At 38.7% G+C, this 15,314-nt stretch overlaps 1 protein-coding gene across 3 annotated transcripts in view; it reads left to right on the top strand.

Moving 5' to 3' along the window:
• Positions 1 to 8,830, top strand: part of DYNC1LI1 (dynein cytoplasmic 1 light intermediate chain 1) — a 51,488-nt gene extending 42,658 nt beyond the window's left edge. For all 3 annotated transcript variants that reach the window (XM_053961176.1, XM_053961185.1, XM_053961167.1), the window contains 8 exons: positions 769 to 862; positions 2,461 to 2,596; positions 2,981 to 3,092; positions 4,500 to 4,559; positions 4,686 to 4,730; positions 5,274 to 5,394; positions 5,563 to 5,721; positions 7,866 to 8,830. In XM_053961176.1, coding sequence (XP_053817151.1) covers positions 769 to 862; positions 2,461 to 2,596; positions 2,981 to 3,092; positions 4,500 to 4,559; positions 4,686 to 4,730; positions 5,274 to 5,394; positions 5,563 to 5,721; positions 7,866 to 7,978 — 840 coding nt within the window. In that variant the 3' untranslated portion in view covers positions 7,979 to 8,830. The remainder of the gene's footprint in view (positions 1 to 768; positions 863 to 2,460; positions 2,597 to 2,980; positions 3,093 to 4,499; positions 4,560 to 4,685; positions 4,731 to 5,273; positions 5,395 to 5,562; positions 5,722 to 7,865) is intronic.
• The last annotated feature ends 6,484 nt before the right edge of the window (positions 8,831 to 15,314 follow it).

Genomic DNA, 15,314 nt, shown 5'->3' with positions numbered 1-15,314 from the left:
AATGAAGTGCTGCATTTTACCATTCTCAGTTCTTAGGGTGTTTATGTGATCAAACAGATCTGGTTTCTGTTAGATATGTAACCATATTAAAGAAAACAATGGTGTAGTTCTCCTGTGGCTTTTTTTCTATCTGGTTTTGTTGGTTTTTTTTTTTTTTCCCAGTTCCTCAGTTCTCAATGGCATTAAGCATACTGCTTCTGCAGCCTCTGCTGGCCCCCAGGGAAGACATAAACCTTTTGATGCATATGCTGTTCCTTCTCTGGAAGGCTAACCCTCTCATTTTTTTTCCCACCTGCTAGTTTCTTTTTATTCTTTTTTCCACCCCCCACACCTTTTTTCTTTTCCTGCTTCCATATTCATTGCTTTTGCTTCCCTTTGCAAAGAGCTAGTTAGTAACTGGATTAAAAACACTGTCTTTTAATGCCACAGTGTGTAAAAAACATTGGGTAAAAAATGGTGTTATCATTTAGTGGTAAGTTTTCAACAGAGCCTTTGAGAGGGGAAGTGCATTGGAGTGGGGAGGGAGAGTGAATGAAAAGTTCCAACTGTCAAGAACTGTCAAGTTATGCTGACTCCATATTCATCCAGTTATCTGTTATTAAAACCAAAAAGGTTCAATTTTGCTTCTAAACTATCTTAGTAGGTTTTTGTTTTCCTCTGCACTACCCCACCCCACTCCATCTCCCTTTCCCCTTGTGAACTGTAGTAGCACTGCTATTTTAGCAGATGACTGAAAGCAGTATATTAATTTTGTGTTTATTCTGACAGTGTGATGCCATCAGTGTTCTGGAAAAAGAGCATGACTACAGAGATGAACACTTCGACTTCATTCAGTCACATATCAGACGGTTTTGCTTACAATGTATCCTTTAACACATCACAAAGATTATGTAATTACTTGAGTCAATGTTTATATTAATTATTACAAGTTTAAAAGAATATTTGTGTCTGTACTAAAGTAGGATGCAACTCTCTTACTGTAGCTTACAGTCTGCTTCAGCTACCCCTATGGGCAGCATTGAACTAAATTTTTCCATTTTCTTGTATCTTATTTTTACAGAGCTGCTGAGTTTCTAGTATTTCCCCTTACCATGAATTTCCTTATTGCCTCCATTTCCATATTTAGGAAATCAGTTCTCAGAACAGCACATCTTAGCTGACAAGCTTCCTAAAATAATGAGATAATTCATTTAAGTATGATCTTGCTCCAAATTCATATAAGGCATGTTATTAATTTTGTCCCAAATATGCAGTCTCCTCCATGTTCAGTAATTCCACAGGATGAGGTTAGGAGGGAAGGAAAGAAGTGTGAATTGCTCTAGGCAAGGTCCACTGACTTTCCTTGTATTGATACAGAGACAATGCACAGAAGCTGTTGCTGTGCTATTATTATTTTTAAACTTCATTTTATAAAATACTGTCTACTGTTGTTTAGTCAGATAGATATGCTGAGATCTAGATTTTAGATGCCAGTAATGTGCCTACATTGTGTCATCGTTTGTGCTGTGGTGAAGGGAAGTTTAAATGCTATTGGAGGGACAGCAGGTGACAAATCGAAAAATTAGTTCACGAACCAGAGACTTCAGTTGAAATGGCACTTCCTTCAAAGTGCTTCCAAGATCTAATTTTTCCAAATGAATTATGTAGTAACTCTTGTGTGTGGCGGAAGAATATAAAATAATAGGGATTAGCCTCCATGATTGCATATGCCATGTACAACTTGAAATTCCATTCTAAATTTCACAGAATAGGAATCAGAGCCCATTATATAAATTTCTTCTAGGATTTGAATTGCAGACATGTAGAAATAAATTAGGGAATTTGGTACTTTTATGATCCCAAAGTAAAAATTTCTCTTTTATTAATCCTGTGCATAAAATGTGTTAATTTGATACTGAACCATGCTAGAATACTAAGCACTCTCTTGGTCTCTTGGTAACTGATACATAGTAAACTCATTTGCCTTCATTTCCTCTAAAAGCAGATCACTGTATAATGTAAGAATTTGTTCCCCTAATTAAAAAGACCCAGATGGGAAAGTGGAAGATCTTTGGCATTTTTGAAACTGCTAGTGTTAGTGCTGCAGTGATTGCAGGGTGGGATAATGAGAACATATAAGGACATGGCGTGAGAATATTTGTTCACTAAAAGCAGAAGACTGTTTTAAAGGCATTGTAGTGAAACCGTTGGTACTGGGGGGCTTTGAAAGCGAGAAAAGCCTTTACTTTACTTGAAAATCGGTAGCTGAGCTGGCCTAAAACAAATGCAGAAAAAAAGAAAGATTGATTTAAATTACTTAATAGCTTATTTCAGAATGAAATGTTGGAAGTTACTTGACCTGTTTTGCTTAGGTTTTGTATTCCCTTTCAGAGTAGCTGACCCTTTTTTGATAGTGTAAAGGTTACTTCAGTTTCTTTTTACTAGCCACTAAACTGGGTTTTCTTTAACATGTTTATTCAGATGGGGCAGCACTTATTTACACTTCAGTAAAAGAAAACAAAAACATTGATTTAGTGTATAAATACATAGTCCAGAAGTTGTACGGCTTTCCTTTCAATGTTCCAGCTGTTGTTGTGGAAAAAGATGCAGTATTTATGTAAGTTATCTGCACTATCATGGGTGTGTGACTACAAAATGTATCTGTGCAATACTGTAAAACAGCATTTAGAGCCTTTTTTGGTTTATGCTTTTTAAAATTCTATGTAACATTCTCATGAGTTGGAATTTGGTGAGGGCCAGTGGATGAAGATTACAAGCACTCACTGCTCCAAAGGGAAATGTTAAGCTCAGAGATTTTCCTCTTCTCTATTATGTTTAACCAGTCTCTACCTACTTGTTTGTACTGATCAGTAACCAGCTTGCATAGCAGAATGGCCACTGTGACAGCTTTGCTGGCTCTTAGTTGTGTGCAGTTCAGGAGTGCATGCAAGAATAGCCTGAAATAGCAGTAGAATTTTAAGCCAAATAATCCTTTTTCTAGTCCTGCAGGTTGGGATAATGACAAGAAGATAGGAATATTGCATGAGAACTTCCAGACACTAAAAGCAGATGACAATTTTGAAGATATCATAACAAAACCACCAGTCAGAAAGGTACACTGAGATGTCTTTGCATTTAACTGCTTTGGTATTTACTTGCCTGCAGTTTTTTTATGTTTCATTGAGACTATGCTTCCAGCTTATCAAAAGTGTGATGTACCATGGAGGGGTGGTGTTCTTATTTTGTTCTTAAAGTTGCTCTTTAGTTAACAAAATTAAGAGCATTATGTGTTTTTGTTCTGTATATCTCTTCTTCAGCTTACACCTTTTTTTCTTCCACTGTTACATTGTTCAAGACTATAAATACACTTGTTTTGCTTTTAAGGCATATTTGGTATTGAAAAGCCTAAACATGATTTACCGGTTTCTCAGGCTGAGTTGTTTTTTTTTAAGAACATTTAATTTTGCTCTGAGTTATTTATAACTTCATAATACTTTGTTTCCTTTGGAGTATTTAAAATAAGAAAGCTTGAGACAGTGTAAAATCAAAAATAAACATGTGCAAACAGCTTCTACATATATTCAGTGTATTTTCCATTGTATTATCTAACAAAAGGCCTTGACAGAATGACCTGTAAACATATGTGAGGTTGTTGAAAAAAATGCCTGCAGCAGTGGACTCCCATGCACTCAGAGGTTATTGATGGCAATATTTCTATGGCTTTTTTCTAACAAAGCTAATATTTTGTGACTGAACTTATTTTCAAGTGGGAATTATTTTAATGGAGAAAACTAATACTATGTCCTTTCTGAAATCTTTAGGGAAAATATGAAGACATTTTAAATAGGTATCCAATGAAAATACAACTGACAATATTTCCTTTTGCACGATTATAAACTTCAGGCCTAGATTATAAACTTTGATACTGATATTTGCCGTGCTTGCTTCGGCAAAATTTTTGATGAACTTATTTGGGAGGAGAGTGCTTGCGATTTGATACATAGAACTGGGATCTGAGATGTCTGTGTCCAGTTCCTGTACCAGTGTAATGCAGCACAGGTGAAGAGTCATGTGTGCCATAGTTACCTATAAAGTAATACTGAGGTGAGGCCTCAATAAATTACCAGGGACACGGGCATGATGCAGAGTGTGTGCATCCTTGAATGTGTCTTACTGACCCTGAGACCCCTGAATATGCCTTGTAACCGCTTGCTTAATTCCTTTTTACTGAACAATTAAATGAACTTTTTAGTGGGTCTTTCTGCAAATGTATCTACAGCTTTATGCCTGACAGGTCAAAGGAGTTAATGATAATTCTATTTCACTTCTAATTAACTTGGCCTAAATGGAATCATGAGGCAGCAGTCTTAAATATGAAAAGCGTGATATGCAGCAATCATAGTATTTTAGACATGTACTTCATTATTAAATGTTTTGGTCATATTCACCAGCAGATAAAAAAGAAAATACCTTTCTTTCTTTCTTTTAGTCAAATTTATGGTCATGTTTTTGTATTGCAGTTTGTTCATGAAAAAGAAATTGTAGCAGAGGATGACCAAGTTTTTCTTATGAAGCAGCAGGTAATTTTCTGTCTATAAAACAAGCAGCAAGGGTTTCATTTAACAATATTCCCAATACAAATTTGGGATTGTATTCTTAGTCATTGTAATATCTAACACTTCATGTGTATGTTTGGTTTTTTGCAGTCACAGTTGGCTAAACAACCACCTACTGCTGCAGGAAGGCCAGTGGTTAGTAACAAAAATTTTAAATTTTAAATATCATCACATGAAAATCATTAGCTTTTATATATTTAGAGGGTTGCTCTTATCAGCACTGTCAAATATTGTTTGATCTAATTGTTTTTAATATATAGTATTTAAAGACTCGTAGTGCTCTAAAATTATGACCCTCCACAGTAAGTCATGACAGCTTGTATTGACAACAAGGGCTAAAGGTCCTGGCTTTCATTTTCATATGTTAAAATGCATTTATGGCCAGAGGCACATGGATTTTCAGGTTTCTCATGGAGATGAAATTAAAATCTTCTGTTTGCTTTAGTTACACCAAAGTTAATTGTTTTAACAATGTTCTATGAGCATGAAAAAACTTGTACGCAATCAGCAAAATCGAATCCTATGTCATTTCAGTTCCATGAGATACTACATTTAAAATACAAAAGCTTAGGAGGTGTGAGAAATAACAAAATGCTTCATTTAATCTATTCTTACACTTCAGGTTTGTTGTTCTGTTGTTTCTTCGTTCTGTTTTTTTGGTTTTTTTTTTTTTAATAGGATGCCTCACCAAGAGTTCCTGGTGGATCTCCTAGGACACCAAATAGATCTGTAACATCGAATGTTGCCAGTGTTACACCCATCCCCACTGGGTCAAAAAAGATTGATCCCAATATGAAAGGTACCTTTTATTGTGAGGGCACAAATGCAGCTGGAGAAGCAAAACAATTGCTTTGCCTGCTTGCTTTAATAGGCTTATTTAGATTTATTAACATAGTAAATCAGTGTTTACTTAGAAAATCTGTGTTGGTTTTGTGTTGTGGTTTTTCTTTCCTTCTTCCCCTTGTAGCTGGAGCTACATCTGAAGGAGTCCTGGCTAACTTCTTCAATAGTCTCCTGAGCAAGAAAACTGGTTCTCCTGGTGGCCCTGGTGGTGTTGGTGGCAGTCCAGGAGGAGGTGGCACCGGGGGTGCTGGCAGCAACTTACCACCCTCAGCAAAAAAGTCAGGTATGATTAATGACATTAAAGATTGATTCAATCTAAATTGAGTGATGGATTGTTCCTGTTAGTATAGTTTATCAAAAGTATGAATACTACTATATTTAACTGAATGTTATATATATATATATATGCTTTTATATTCTATATGGCTTTTTGCTTTTGTTTTCACAGCACTTTAGTATTGCCTTTTTGTGGCTTTCAGAGGAGTGAAGAAACGATCTTCATGTAGTTGTTTAAGCATGAATCGTGTCTGCATGAGTTCCTCATTTTTTCCCTTTGTTTCCACCATTCCATGAAATGGCTTATGCCATAAGCCTCTTCCAGCCTTATTTAAATAGGTTAGGACTGTATTTCAAGCTGAATCTTTTTGACAATACTGTCAAAAGTATTAAAATAGCTTTAAATTTTGTTTCACTAGTGTTCTAGCTGCGATGTGATGGGCACTTTGAGTTTGGTGACAGCCTGTAAAAATACATACATGTTTTCTTTTGACAGCTGTTTATATATGAGGTGTTTAATAATTATTACTAATCCAGAAATGTTTAATAGTGACTGTGCTGAAGCTAGATGCAGGATTATACTGGCATTTCTTACTATTCCAATTTAAAGTGTTTCTCTATTACTTAATATCATGTGTACACAGACAACTTCCATCCTTGCTTCCCCAGAGGTTAATAATGCTGCACTTAGGGGAAAATGCTGGTCTTTCATTGGTACTTCACACTTCCCACTAACATTTTGTGTAGATTAACCCTGAATTTTTTTCACCTGTGCACACTTCCCTTCTCTAAGTGCAAAAGTCAGTGGGATAAGCAAAGTTTAAGTGCTTCCTAATGTGCTGTAGGCAAAGTCAGCAGTGCCAGTGTGAACAACATATGGAGATTGTTCAAACAAATGCAGCTGACGCAATATGAGGCACAGAGAGCACCCACTGAAAAATCCTGTGGGGAGTGGCTGGCAGCAGGTTTGGATGATGCCAAGCAAACAGAGGCAGCACTCCAGAAAAGTGTTCTGTCTGGGGCTGTGGCAGAAACTTCAAGGACAGAATTTAATTATTAAGGAGCAAAACAGTTCTCAGATATTTCCTACTATGCAACAAATGAAGGTTTAGGGTTATAGCCAGTTTAACATCAGAAGGGACTGTTTTCAAGGAATTACCATAAATACTAACAAATTTCACTTAGATGTGGCCTCTTCACCTTCCTCAGTGTTTGCTGTCTTGTATTTAGTGGTATCTGTGGCACTCACTCTTCAAATCTGAAAACTGTCTGTTAAGACAGTAGTTTGGAATTTGAGAATTACTTTTTCCTCATCAGTTTGGGAAATTCCTCTGCTTTTTAGTTGGAAAGTTAGCTGCTTTGATTCTAATACTGTATTATCTTTTGTTTAATGATTTGAAGAGCAGCAAAGTACATCTGGCCAAAATTACCTTTATGGATAGTTCCTGTTAATTTGCATCTTCAGAAGGGATGCTGGGGCACTGCTACAACTGCACATGTGTCAGAACATTCTTTCAGAACAGATGCTGTGTACTCTTGTCATAGTGTTGGAGTCCTAATCCTGCACTGCCTTTTCCCATGTTGTCTCCTCCATTCTTGCTATAGGACATAGTGGGATAGAAACCTAGACTGAGGAGTAGAAATTAAAAGGGTGGGGGGAAATTGTGTGTTTTGAGCTTGAATTAGGTTAGAGTGTGGCTGCACAAATATTTGTGCCATTTCAAGTTAGGGAGGAGATAACTGGGTGAGGAGAGAAAGGGATTTGCCATCTGCAAGTCTGTGTGCACCCATGAGCAGTGGTGTCAAGTTTCTGCTGACCAAATACACAAAACTGACTTTGCCGGGCTTGGTGAAACCCCTGATTTTTACATTCAGCATTGTTTAAAATACAAATTATACAGAAAATTGTGTAGAAGTAGTCATAACTGCTAGTCTTAATAGTCTTCTGTACTTCATACTTAAACTCTTCAGAAATATGAAAGGAAGTGACTTTCTCTCTACTGTTTCTTTTCTGTTTCTTTTGGGTTTTGGCCTTATGTCTTAATTGTGCACCCAAAGCCGGCAGTAACACTAGGATTTGTCTGATATGAGAATTGAAGATACCATAGGCTTTTCATTAGCATGACTGAATGATACACATTTATTTTGTAGGTCAGAAGCCAGTTTTAACAGATGTTCAGGCAGAATTGGACAGAATTTCACGAAAACCTGAAATGGTCTCTCCTACATCATCTACATCTCCCACAGAAGGTGAAGCATCTTGAAGACACCAAATAAAACAAATTGTTCAGTTTTCTGGGATAATTCAAACTTGCCTCTGCCTCTTCCTTCAGTGACTGGAACTAAAGAACTGAAATATCTTTCAGAACACAAACCATTGATGTCTGTCTTTCTTTTATATGTGTTGCCCAACTTTACAAAAGGGAGCTGTACAGATGGAGAGCGGTTATCACATTGTGTAGAAGCACTTCTCACAGTGCAAAAACAGTAAATTAATTTTTTTTTTCTGGGTTTTGTTGAAAAGTCAGTGTAATTCTGTAAAATTGCAAGTATGTCCACTTAAGTGATAGGGGTTGCTTAGAGCAAGAAAACTGACACACACCACAGGCACTTAATTTATATTGATTTCCCAATCTGTTAGGTAAGTTTAATACTATCTGAAATAGATTAACCTCTACATGAGAGAAATACTGCTAGTTTTTGAAAGAGAAAAATAATTGCACAAATCTGTAATAGCAACAAATTCCAGTTATACTTAAACACTTCATTGGGAATATGGTTAAAAAAATCTGTTTAATCTCCACTGAAATTTGCACTGCGTTAAAAAACTCATGCAAAAATTCATTCTGGGTATAAGACTAAATTAGTGGCCCTTTTTTTTTTTTTTTTTTTTTTTTGTTTATTCCTCTTTGATTAATTGCAGACACTGAATAAAATATGTATAAAGAAAAAGCAGAGGTTAAATGTACAGAATATCAGTATCCAGATTTGTCTATATATATATGGCTCAGCCTTAATGTCCCCCACTATGTTTCCCACACTACTTATGGTTTAAAATTGGTCATCAAAACTGTAATCAGTTAATAAAGTATTCTCTGCATTCAAATTTAAATAACTTTCATTGAAGCCATGGTGTTCTTCTTCGTTTACAGTTACATCTAAGGATGTGGTATAAAACATCTTAAAACATGCTTTTTATATTTTTACCTCTCAGTGAATAACATCAGTGGCAGATTTTTAAAATTCCTTAAAACATTGTTTCTGGAAGGAAGGGGATAATCTGCAGTGTTTGTTCCTAGGAGTGAAACTAGCTTATCTGACTTGGGTGGCTTGTGCTGCAGTGTTTTCAGAGCACACTCATTAGACTAAGGATCCTGCTGCTGGCTGCAGTGTGTTGTCTCAGTAGTAGTTAACCAAGGTTAGGACTTTACTTAAGCTTTCAGCACACAAATGTTGAACATCACTTTTTCCTCTGTGAAATTTGTGAAATTTGTGATTACTTTCTACTTACAGCCTCAGACTAGGAAATGTAAAAGATATATTGTGATCAAATGATTGCCAAGACATTTTAATGAGTTCAGGTTTTCTAGGGTTTTTTTTAATCAGTCTTAATTTCTCTGATTTGTTAGAAATCTCTCTATTTTGAATATGGTGGTACTCTTCTTCCCCAGTTCCTGTATTCTGTAGTGGTTCTGGCGAATTCACAGAATGGGTCAGGGTGGAAGGGACCACAGTGGGGTCACCTGATCCAGCCTCCCTACTCAAGCAGGGCCATCCCAGAGCACATGGCACAAGATTGTGTCCAGACAGTTACAGAATATCTCCAGTGAGGGAGACTCCACAATCTCTCAGAGCAATCTGTTCAGTGCATAGTCACCTGCACAGTAAAGATGTTCTTCCTCATGTTCCAGTGGAGTTTCCTGTGCGTCCCTTTCTGGCTGTTGCCTCTTGCCCTATTGCTGGGCACCACCAAGAAGAGCCTGTCTCCATTGGCAGCCCCCCTTTAGATACTGGCAGACATTGATGAGGTCCCCCCTCAGCCATCTCTTCTCAAGGCTGAACAGGCCCAACTCTCTCAGCTTTTCCTTGTGAGAGAGATGCTCCCTTCCCTTAATCATCTTTGTTCTCCATGGGACCTGATCCAGGAGCTCCATATCTCTTGTCCTGAGGAGCCCAAAACTGGACACAGCACTCCAGGTGTGGCCTCACTAGGGCTGAGTAGAGGGGCAGGATCACCTCCCTTTACCTGAGTTATCTCCATATTTTCAAAATACCCAAATTTATTTAAGAACAACATTTATCTTGCTGTGCACTTAACTCCCTCAAGTTAAGCACACTTGTTAAAATAGAAGATTGAATTGTGGACTGAGAAGTTTCAGTGGATATTCTTAGCTATGTCTTTAACTGCAGTCCTTAAAATTTTGCTTATGTCGACAAGTCAGTGAAAGTGACCATGGGGAAATGCATGACCTGCTGATGAACAGCTGTATAGAATAAATTGTCTGGAAGAAAAAAATTAGGCTTCTAATTATGGATGCATGGCACACATCAGTATCAGGACAGTTGTCTCTAGGTTCAGTATGTAAACCTGAAACTGAATTTGGAACGTGCTTGAGAGAAAGGATCCTCTGATGATGAAAGCAAGACCTGTTCTCACACAACTGCAGTGGTATGTGTCATTAGGGTGAAACTGGATTTTAAGGGCACCATTTTAAACTAGTGGATACTGTCCATATTTTTGAAAGATAAGTCCTGCAGACTCTAAGTTAGTTCATTTGAGCATCTGTCAAAGCCCAAAACCCTTTATGAAGCTGGAAAACTGGCCATATAATGCATTAATAGTTATTACACCAGGTACCCTTATTTGGGGAGGCTGGGGCAGGGGAAAAACGCACAAATTACTCATAATTTCACTTCTCAAAACAAATGTCACTTCTCTGTATTTGAAGCTTCTAAATGTGTTTTTCCATAAGGAAAAAACACATCGGTTTGGAGTTTTGTGATTGTTTTGATTTTTAAATTATTATTTACAAATGCTTATTGTCACAAAGACTCTCCCCTACCATGCCATTTCATTCTAAAAGACTACAGTAGCCTGCTTACCTCCTTCAAATTCTCTTAATGCTACTGTCACTTCCTATCTGCAGCCTGCTCATGCTGTCTGTGTGGGAAATTTACCACCAAAGGAAAATACCTGAGAATATTTCTGTGTAACCTGATGTCTTTGGCTTCTTGTTTCCCTCTGATGAGATCAAAGCTCCTGGGCTGGTTGGTTTGTCCTCTTGAGCTGCAGTTCCCCCAACTACTGCTTTGGTGAGAGTAGACAATTAAGATGGGATTCACCACAACTATCATGCAGAACTAGTCTCTGTGACAGACGTCCCTTTCCATAAAAAGTAGTGCCAGTTAACCCTGCTCCTGTTCTTCTTTCGCCATCAAGTCAAGCGCTAAACTAAATAAATTGGGTAAAACATTGAAGCTAATTTGGCAAGAATACTTTCTTGCTCTAGGCTGGGGAGGGGTTAGGTTTGGGATTACCCCAATTTTTGAAAGAGTAACATTACGAATTACATTTTGCTCTCAATCACTCTTCTGTGCCTTTAGTGCTGTTGGGTACAAAGTTTCAGACTAGCACTTAAGATGCAGAAAGCAAAGAGGTGATACAGGAAATACAGGGCACAATTTTAATAGCGATACTTCTAAAATTCTTTTCAGTATGAACGCTGAAAAAATGCTACAATATAAATCAACTAAATTCCTTTAGACTTTCAGGGCTAGTTCAATGTAGACAAGTTGCTGATTACATTGAAACTAAACAGTTTCAGGGGAATTTTGAAAATCTTCTCTTCCTCCTTCTCTACCTTGTTCCCGTGTCAGTTCTTTTGAGTATACTGGTTCTAATAAAGCTGCTCTGCAAATTTTAAGCTTGAAATTTTTGAGTAAATGTCCACTTTGCTTCCAGGCAGGTCATATTTTTCAGCTGAAAATTACTATCTCTGCAATGTGCACATGGCTTTTAGGTTTTATGGACTAGCTTCTATATTAACCTTAATTTTCTAGTAATACTTCTAAAATGCAAGCCTGTTGGGCTGCAATCTCTTCTAGGGGAGCAAACAGTTTGCAGTGGGACACCTGCAGCAGCAGAACTGTTGCCTATCAAATACCTCATGGCTTAATGCTTCTCTGTACCATGCAGATGCATGCAAAAAACCATTGAGAAGAGTTGGCCTAAACTTGCATTTGGAAAGTGTGGGGATTTCATCTCTAGTGCCATAAGGGATACTTAGTAATAGCTGTTAAAAATGCTAATTCTTCATCTTCAGCTGTTTAAAAATCACACATTTGAGCCTGTTTAGTGTGATGTCACGGTTTGGGAAGTTCAGTTGCAATACTGAGCACAAAAATAGAGCCTTAAGAGCTAAAGGAAGTACAGCAGATGCAACACATTCAAGTCTTCTCTGAGCTCATTGTTGCAGTACTTGGAATATTCCATTTGCTAGCTAATCATCCTGTATTTACTTCATGTAATATATGGGGATAGTCTTGAACCGAATATGTTGAGATACCCATGTGAGGATATTAAAATGAAGGAGGGAGTCGTGCCTCAGACAGGCTGTCTTTAGTGGAGCTCCCTGAATTGTGCAGTAACACACACTTTTTCCTCTTCCTCATCACTCTTCCAATGAAACGAAGTCTGTCTCTCAGTGGTTTGGGCTTCCAAGCTGCTTTCCCATTTTTCTACTTCTTTCTTGCCTTCTGGCAAGAAAAGCAAAAAACCCCATAACTGCATTTTTGAAAGTGAGAAAACATGAATTTGTGAGGCCAGTGCTGCCAATTCTGAGTGTGAGGGACTCAGGCTTTAGTGTTGCACTGTAACACAGCACACAGAGTGTGCCAAAGAGCCACTGGGACTCACTTGATGAAAACAACAATGCAGCTGTGGCCTGAAGCCCCCTTATTGCAGTAGCTGGCATTTACTCAACTGCTTCAGGGAACTCCAGTCACAGTTTTTGAAATTATTTCAACATGGGGGCAAGAAGTGGCAACTGTACTACAGCTATACTGTGTACATTGCCATCTCCTCTAGTGAGGGGGGCTTTCTCTGTTGGTATTTCTTTTTGGTCACTATGGCGGGTGTCTTGGAGGAGATGTAATGAGGGGAAAAACTAGGTCACTCATCACTAATCTGTTTCCACTGATGTCCCTCTCTGTGCCTGGCTGACTGGAGATGTTACCACAGCTCAGCATCTAACTGTGGGGTTGCTTCTCTGCCACCATATCCTGCCTTAGCTCTGCTCCTGCCAGTCCAGCAGAGGCTGTGGCAGGGTAAGAAAGACTTCTTCTTCTGGAAAACTGTCAGGTGTAGCACATAACCAAAAGGAAATTAATAGCTGTATACCTGGAATTGGATTTCCATCACATCACAATCAGCCAGTTACTGTTATTTGCATTAAACCCTATTGTTACTTACATCAACTCAGTAACTGTTGCTTTAATTCCCTCTTTAAAGGAAAAATACTGTACTGGAAAGTTAGTGTGGTAAAAAAGGTAAGAAACACCTGCTGTACCTCTGTGAAGAACAGCATAATGTAATGCTTTAAGTATTTTCAAGATATCAACTCCTATGCTGTTGTCCAGTTTTCATTCCTTCTCTGTCATATGACCTTACAGTTCCCTAGCTTTGCTGTAGTTTCACTTTTCCTTAGTCTCTTAAAAAATAAATAAATTTGCCTCAATAAGTTAGGCTTTAAATGGCAAGCTAACCTTTATCATTTGTGCATTGTTGATATGTATTTCCTGGAGAGGGCCTGAATGGGAAAACCAGCTTAAAGACAGTAGAAACTGGAAAGAGATTGCCATCTATTTTATCTTTTGTAGTCTCATTTTGTGTTTCTGTGGCTCCTGGAAAAGCAGTATGTCCTCAAGACAGTTGTCTTCAGTACTAACGTCTGTATTCATAATCTAGCAATGCTGCATGAAGGCATTCTAAAGACTCATAAGGGAAGGGCTACAAAACATCCTTAGATGCTACTGAACATCTTAAAAGACTGGACAGCTGCTTCTATCTTGGTTATGTCCTGTCTCTGTCAGACCGCAGTATAGCCTAGACACATGTTTTGTGGCTTTGGAGTTCTTCAGCCAGCTGTGAAATATTATGAAGGAAGAAAAGAAAACAAGAAGGAAATTTCCTTTCAGAAGAGAGATGCCACCTTCTGAAATGTAATCAAATTTATAATGTACTAGTGTGAAAAAAGGTAGTGAAGGCACTGGGAACTTATAAGCCGTAACAGCAAATGTTCCTGACTACACCTACCTGCTCAGTCCTGTAGTCGGGGATGGTGCCAACAGAGCCATGTTACACTCACCCCAATCCCAGGCAGAAGCTGGGGCACACCCATGGTGATACCTCATTTGTTTTAGCAGAAATGCCTACGCCTTGGGAATCACAGCACTTGCCCTACTCATTTGCCTCCCAAGCCAATTCCTGCAGCCAAACATTGTTTGTGGCAGTGACAGGTCTGTATGATCCTGCCTAGGGACACTGTGGATTCCCCTGGATTGTGTTTTCTTACCAGGAGAAGAAGGCACGTGGCCTGCTGGTACACACTCAGCAGAGAGCGCGGCCCAGCTGCTTTGGTTCTGCATCTGCCCAGTTAAGGGGGTGTTCTGGCAGAGCTAAAAGTAGCCCCAGCCTCATGGGGCTCTGTAGCACGCACATTCCCACTGCACTGTGCAGTTCCTAAAGAGAAGCAGTATCTGGACAGCCTGACCTGTTCCCGAAGCAGGGAATCTGTTCCTATACAGCTAATGTTAAGCAAGTAAATCTCTTTTTCAACCTGTAGCTATCTTCCATTTCCTTGAATTTAAACAAGTATCATTGAACTTGACTACAAAGGACCATAATAACTCTGTGGGTAATACATCAATAATATAGAAGCAAACACAACACACCTTTGCTTACACATAAAAGGTTCAATCTACTCTTAGTAGGCAACAAAAACTACAGCTTCTTTGAAAAGCTGACATGGGCAAGGGTATGGGAATATATTAGAGGAGGCTTGGTGATATGAGTGTTTTCTCTCATTGACAACAAGGAATGTCTTCAAAGACAATGATTCTTCTCCTGTAGTCAGCACTAGTGAGGCCACACCTCGAGTGCTCTGTCCAGTTCTGGGCCTCTCAGTTCAGGAAGGACATTGAGGTGCTGGAACAAGTCCAGAGAAGGGCAGCTGAGCTGGTGAAGGGTCTGGAGCACAAGTCCTGTGAGGAACAGCTGAGGGAGCTGGGGTTGTTTAGCCTGGAGAAAAGGAGGTTCAGGGGTGACCTTACTGATATCTAGAACTGCCTGAAAGGAGGTTGGAGCAAGATGGGGGTTGGGATCTTCTCTCAGACAACACATGACAGGACAAGAGGACATAGCCTCAAGCAGCAACCAGGGGAGGTTTAGCTTGGTCATTAGGAGGAATTTCTTCACAGAAAGAATGATTAGACACTGGGATGGGCTGCCCAAGGAGGTGACAGAGTCACCATTCCTGGAGGTGTTTAATGCAAGACTGGACGTGGCACTCAGTGTCATGGTCTGGTTGACACAGGCTGGAT

Source organism: Vidua chalybeata, chromosome 1 (assembly GCF_026979565.1).
Source record: "Vidua chalybeata isolate OUT-0048 chromosome 1, bVidCha1 merged haplotype, whole genome shotgun sequence".
Classification (NCBI taxonomy): Eukaryota; Metazoa; Chordata; class Aves; order Passeriformes; family Viduidae; genus Vidua; species Vidua chalybeata.
Note: the sequence above shows the minus strand (reverse complement) of the source record. Positions and strands in the feature narration are given on the sequence as shown.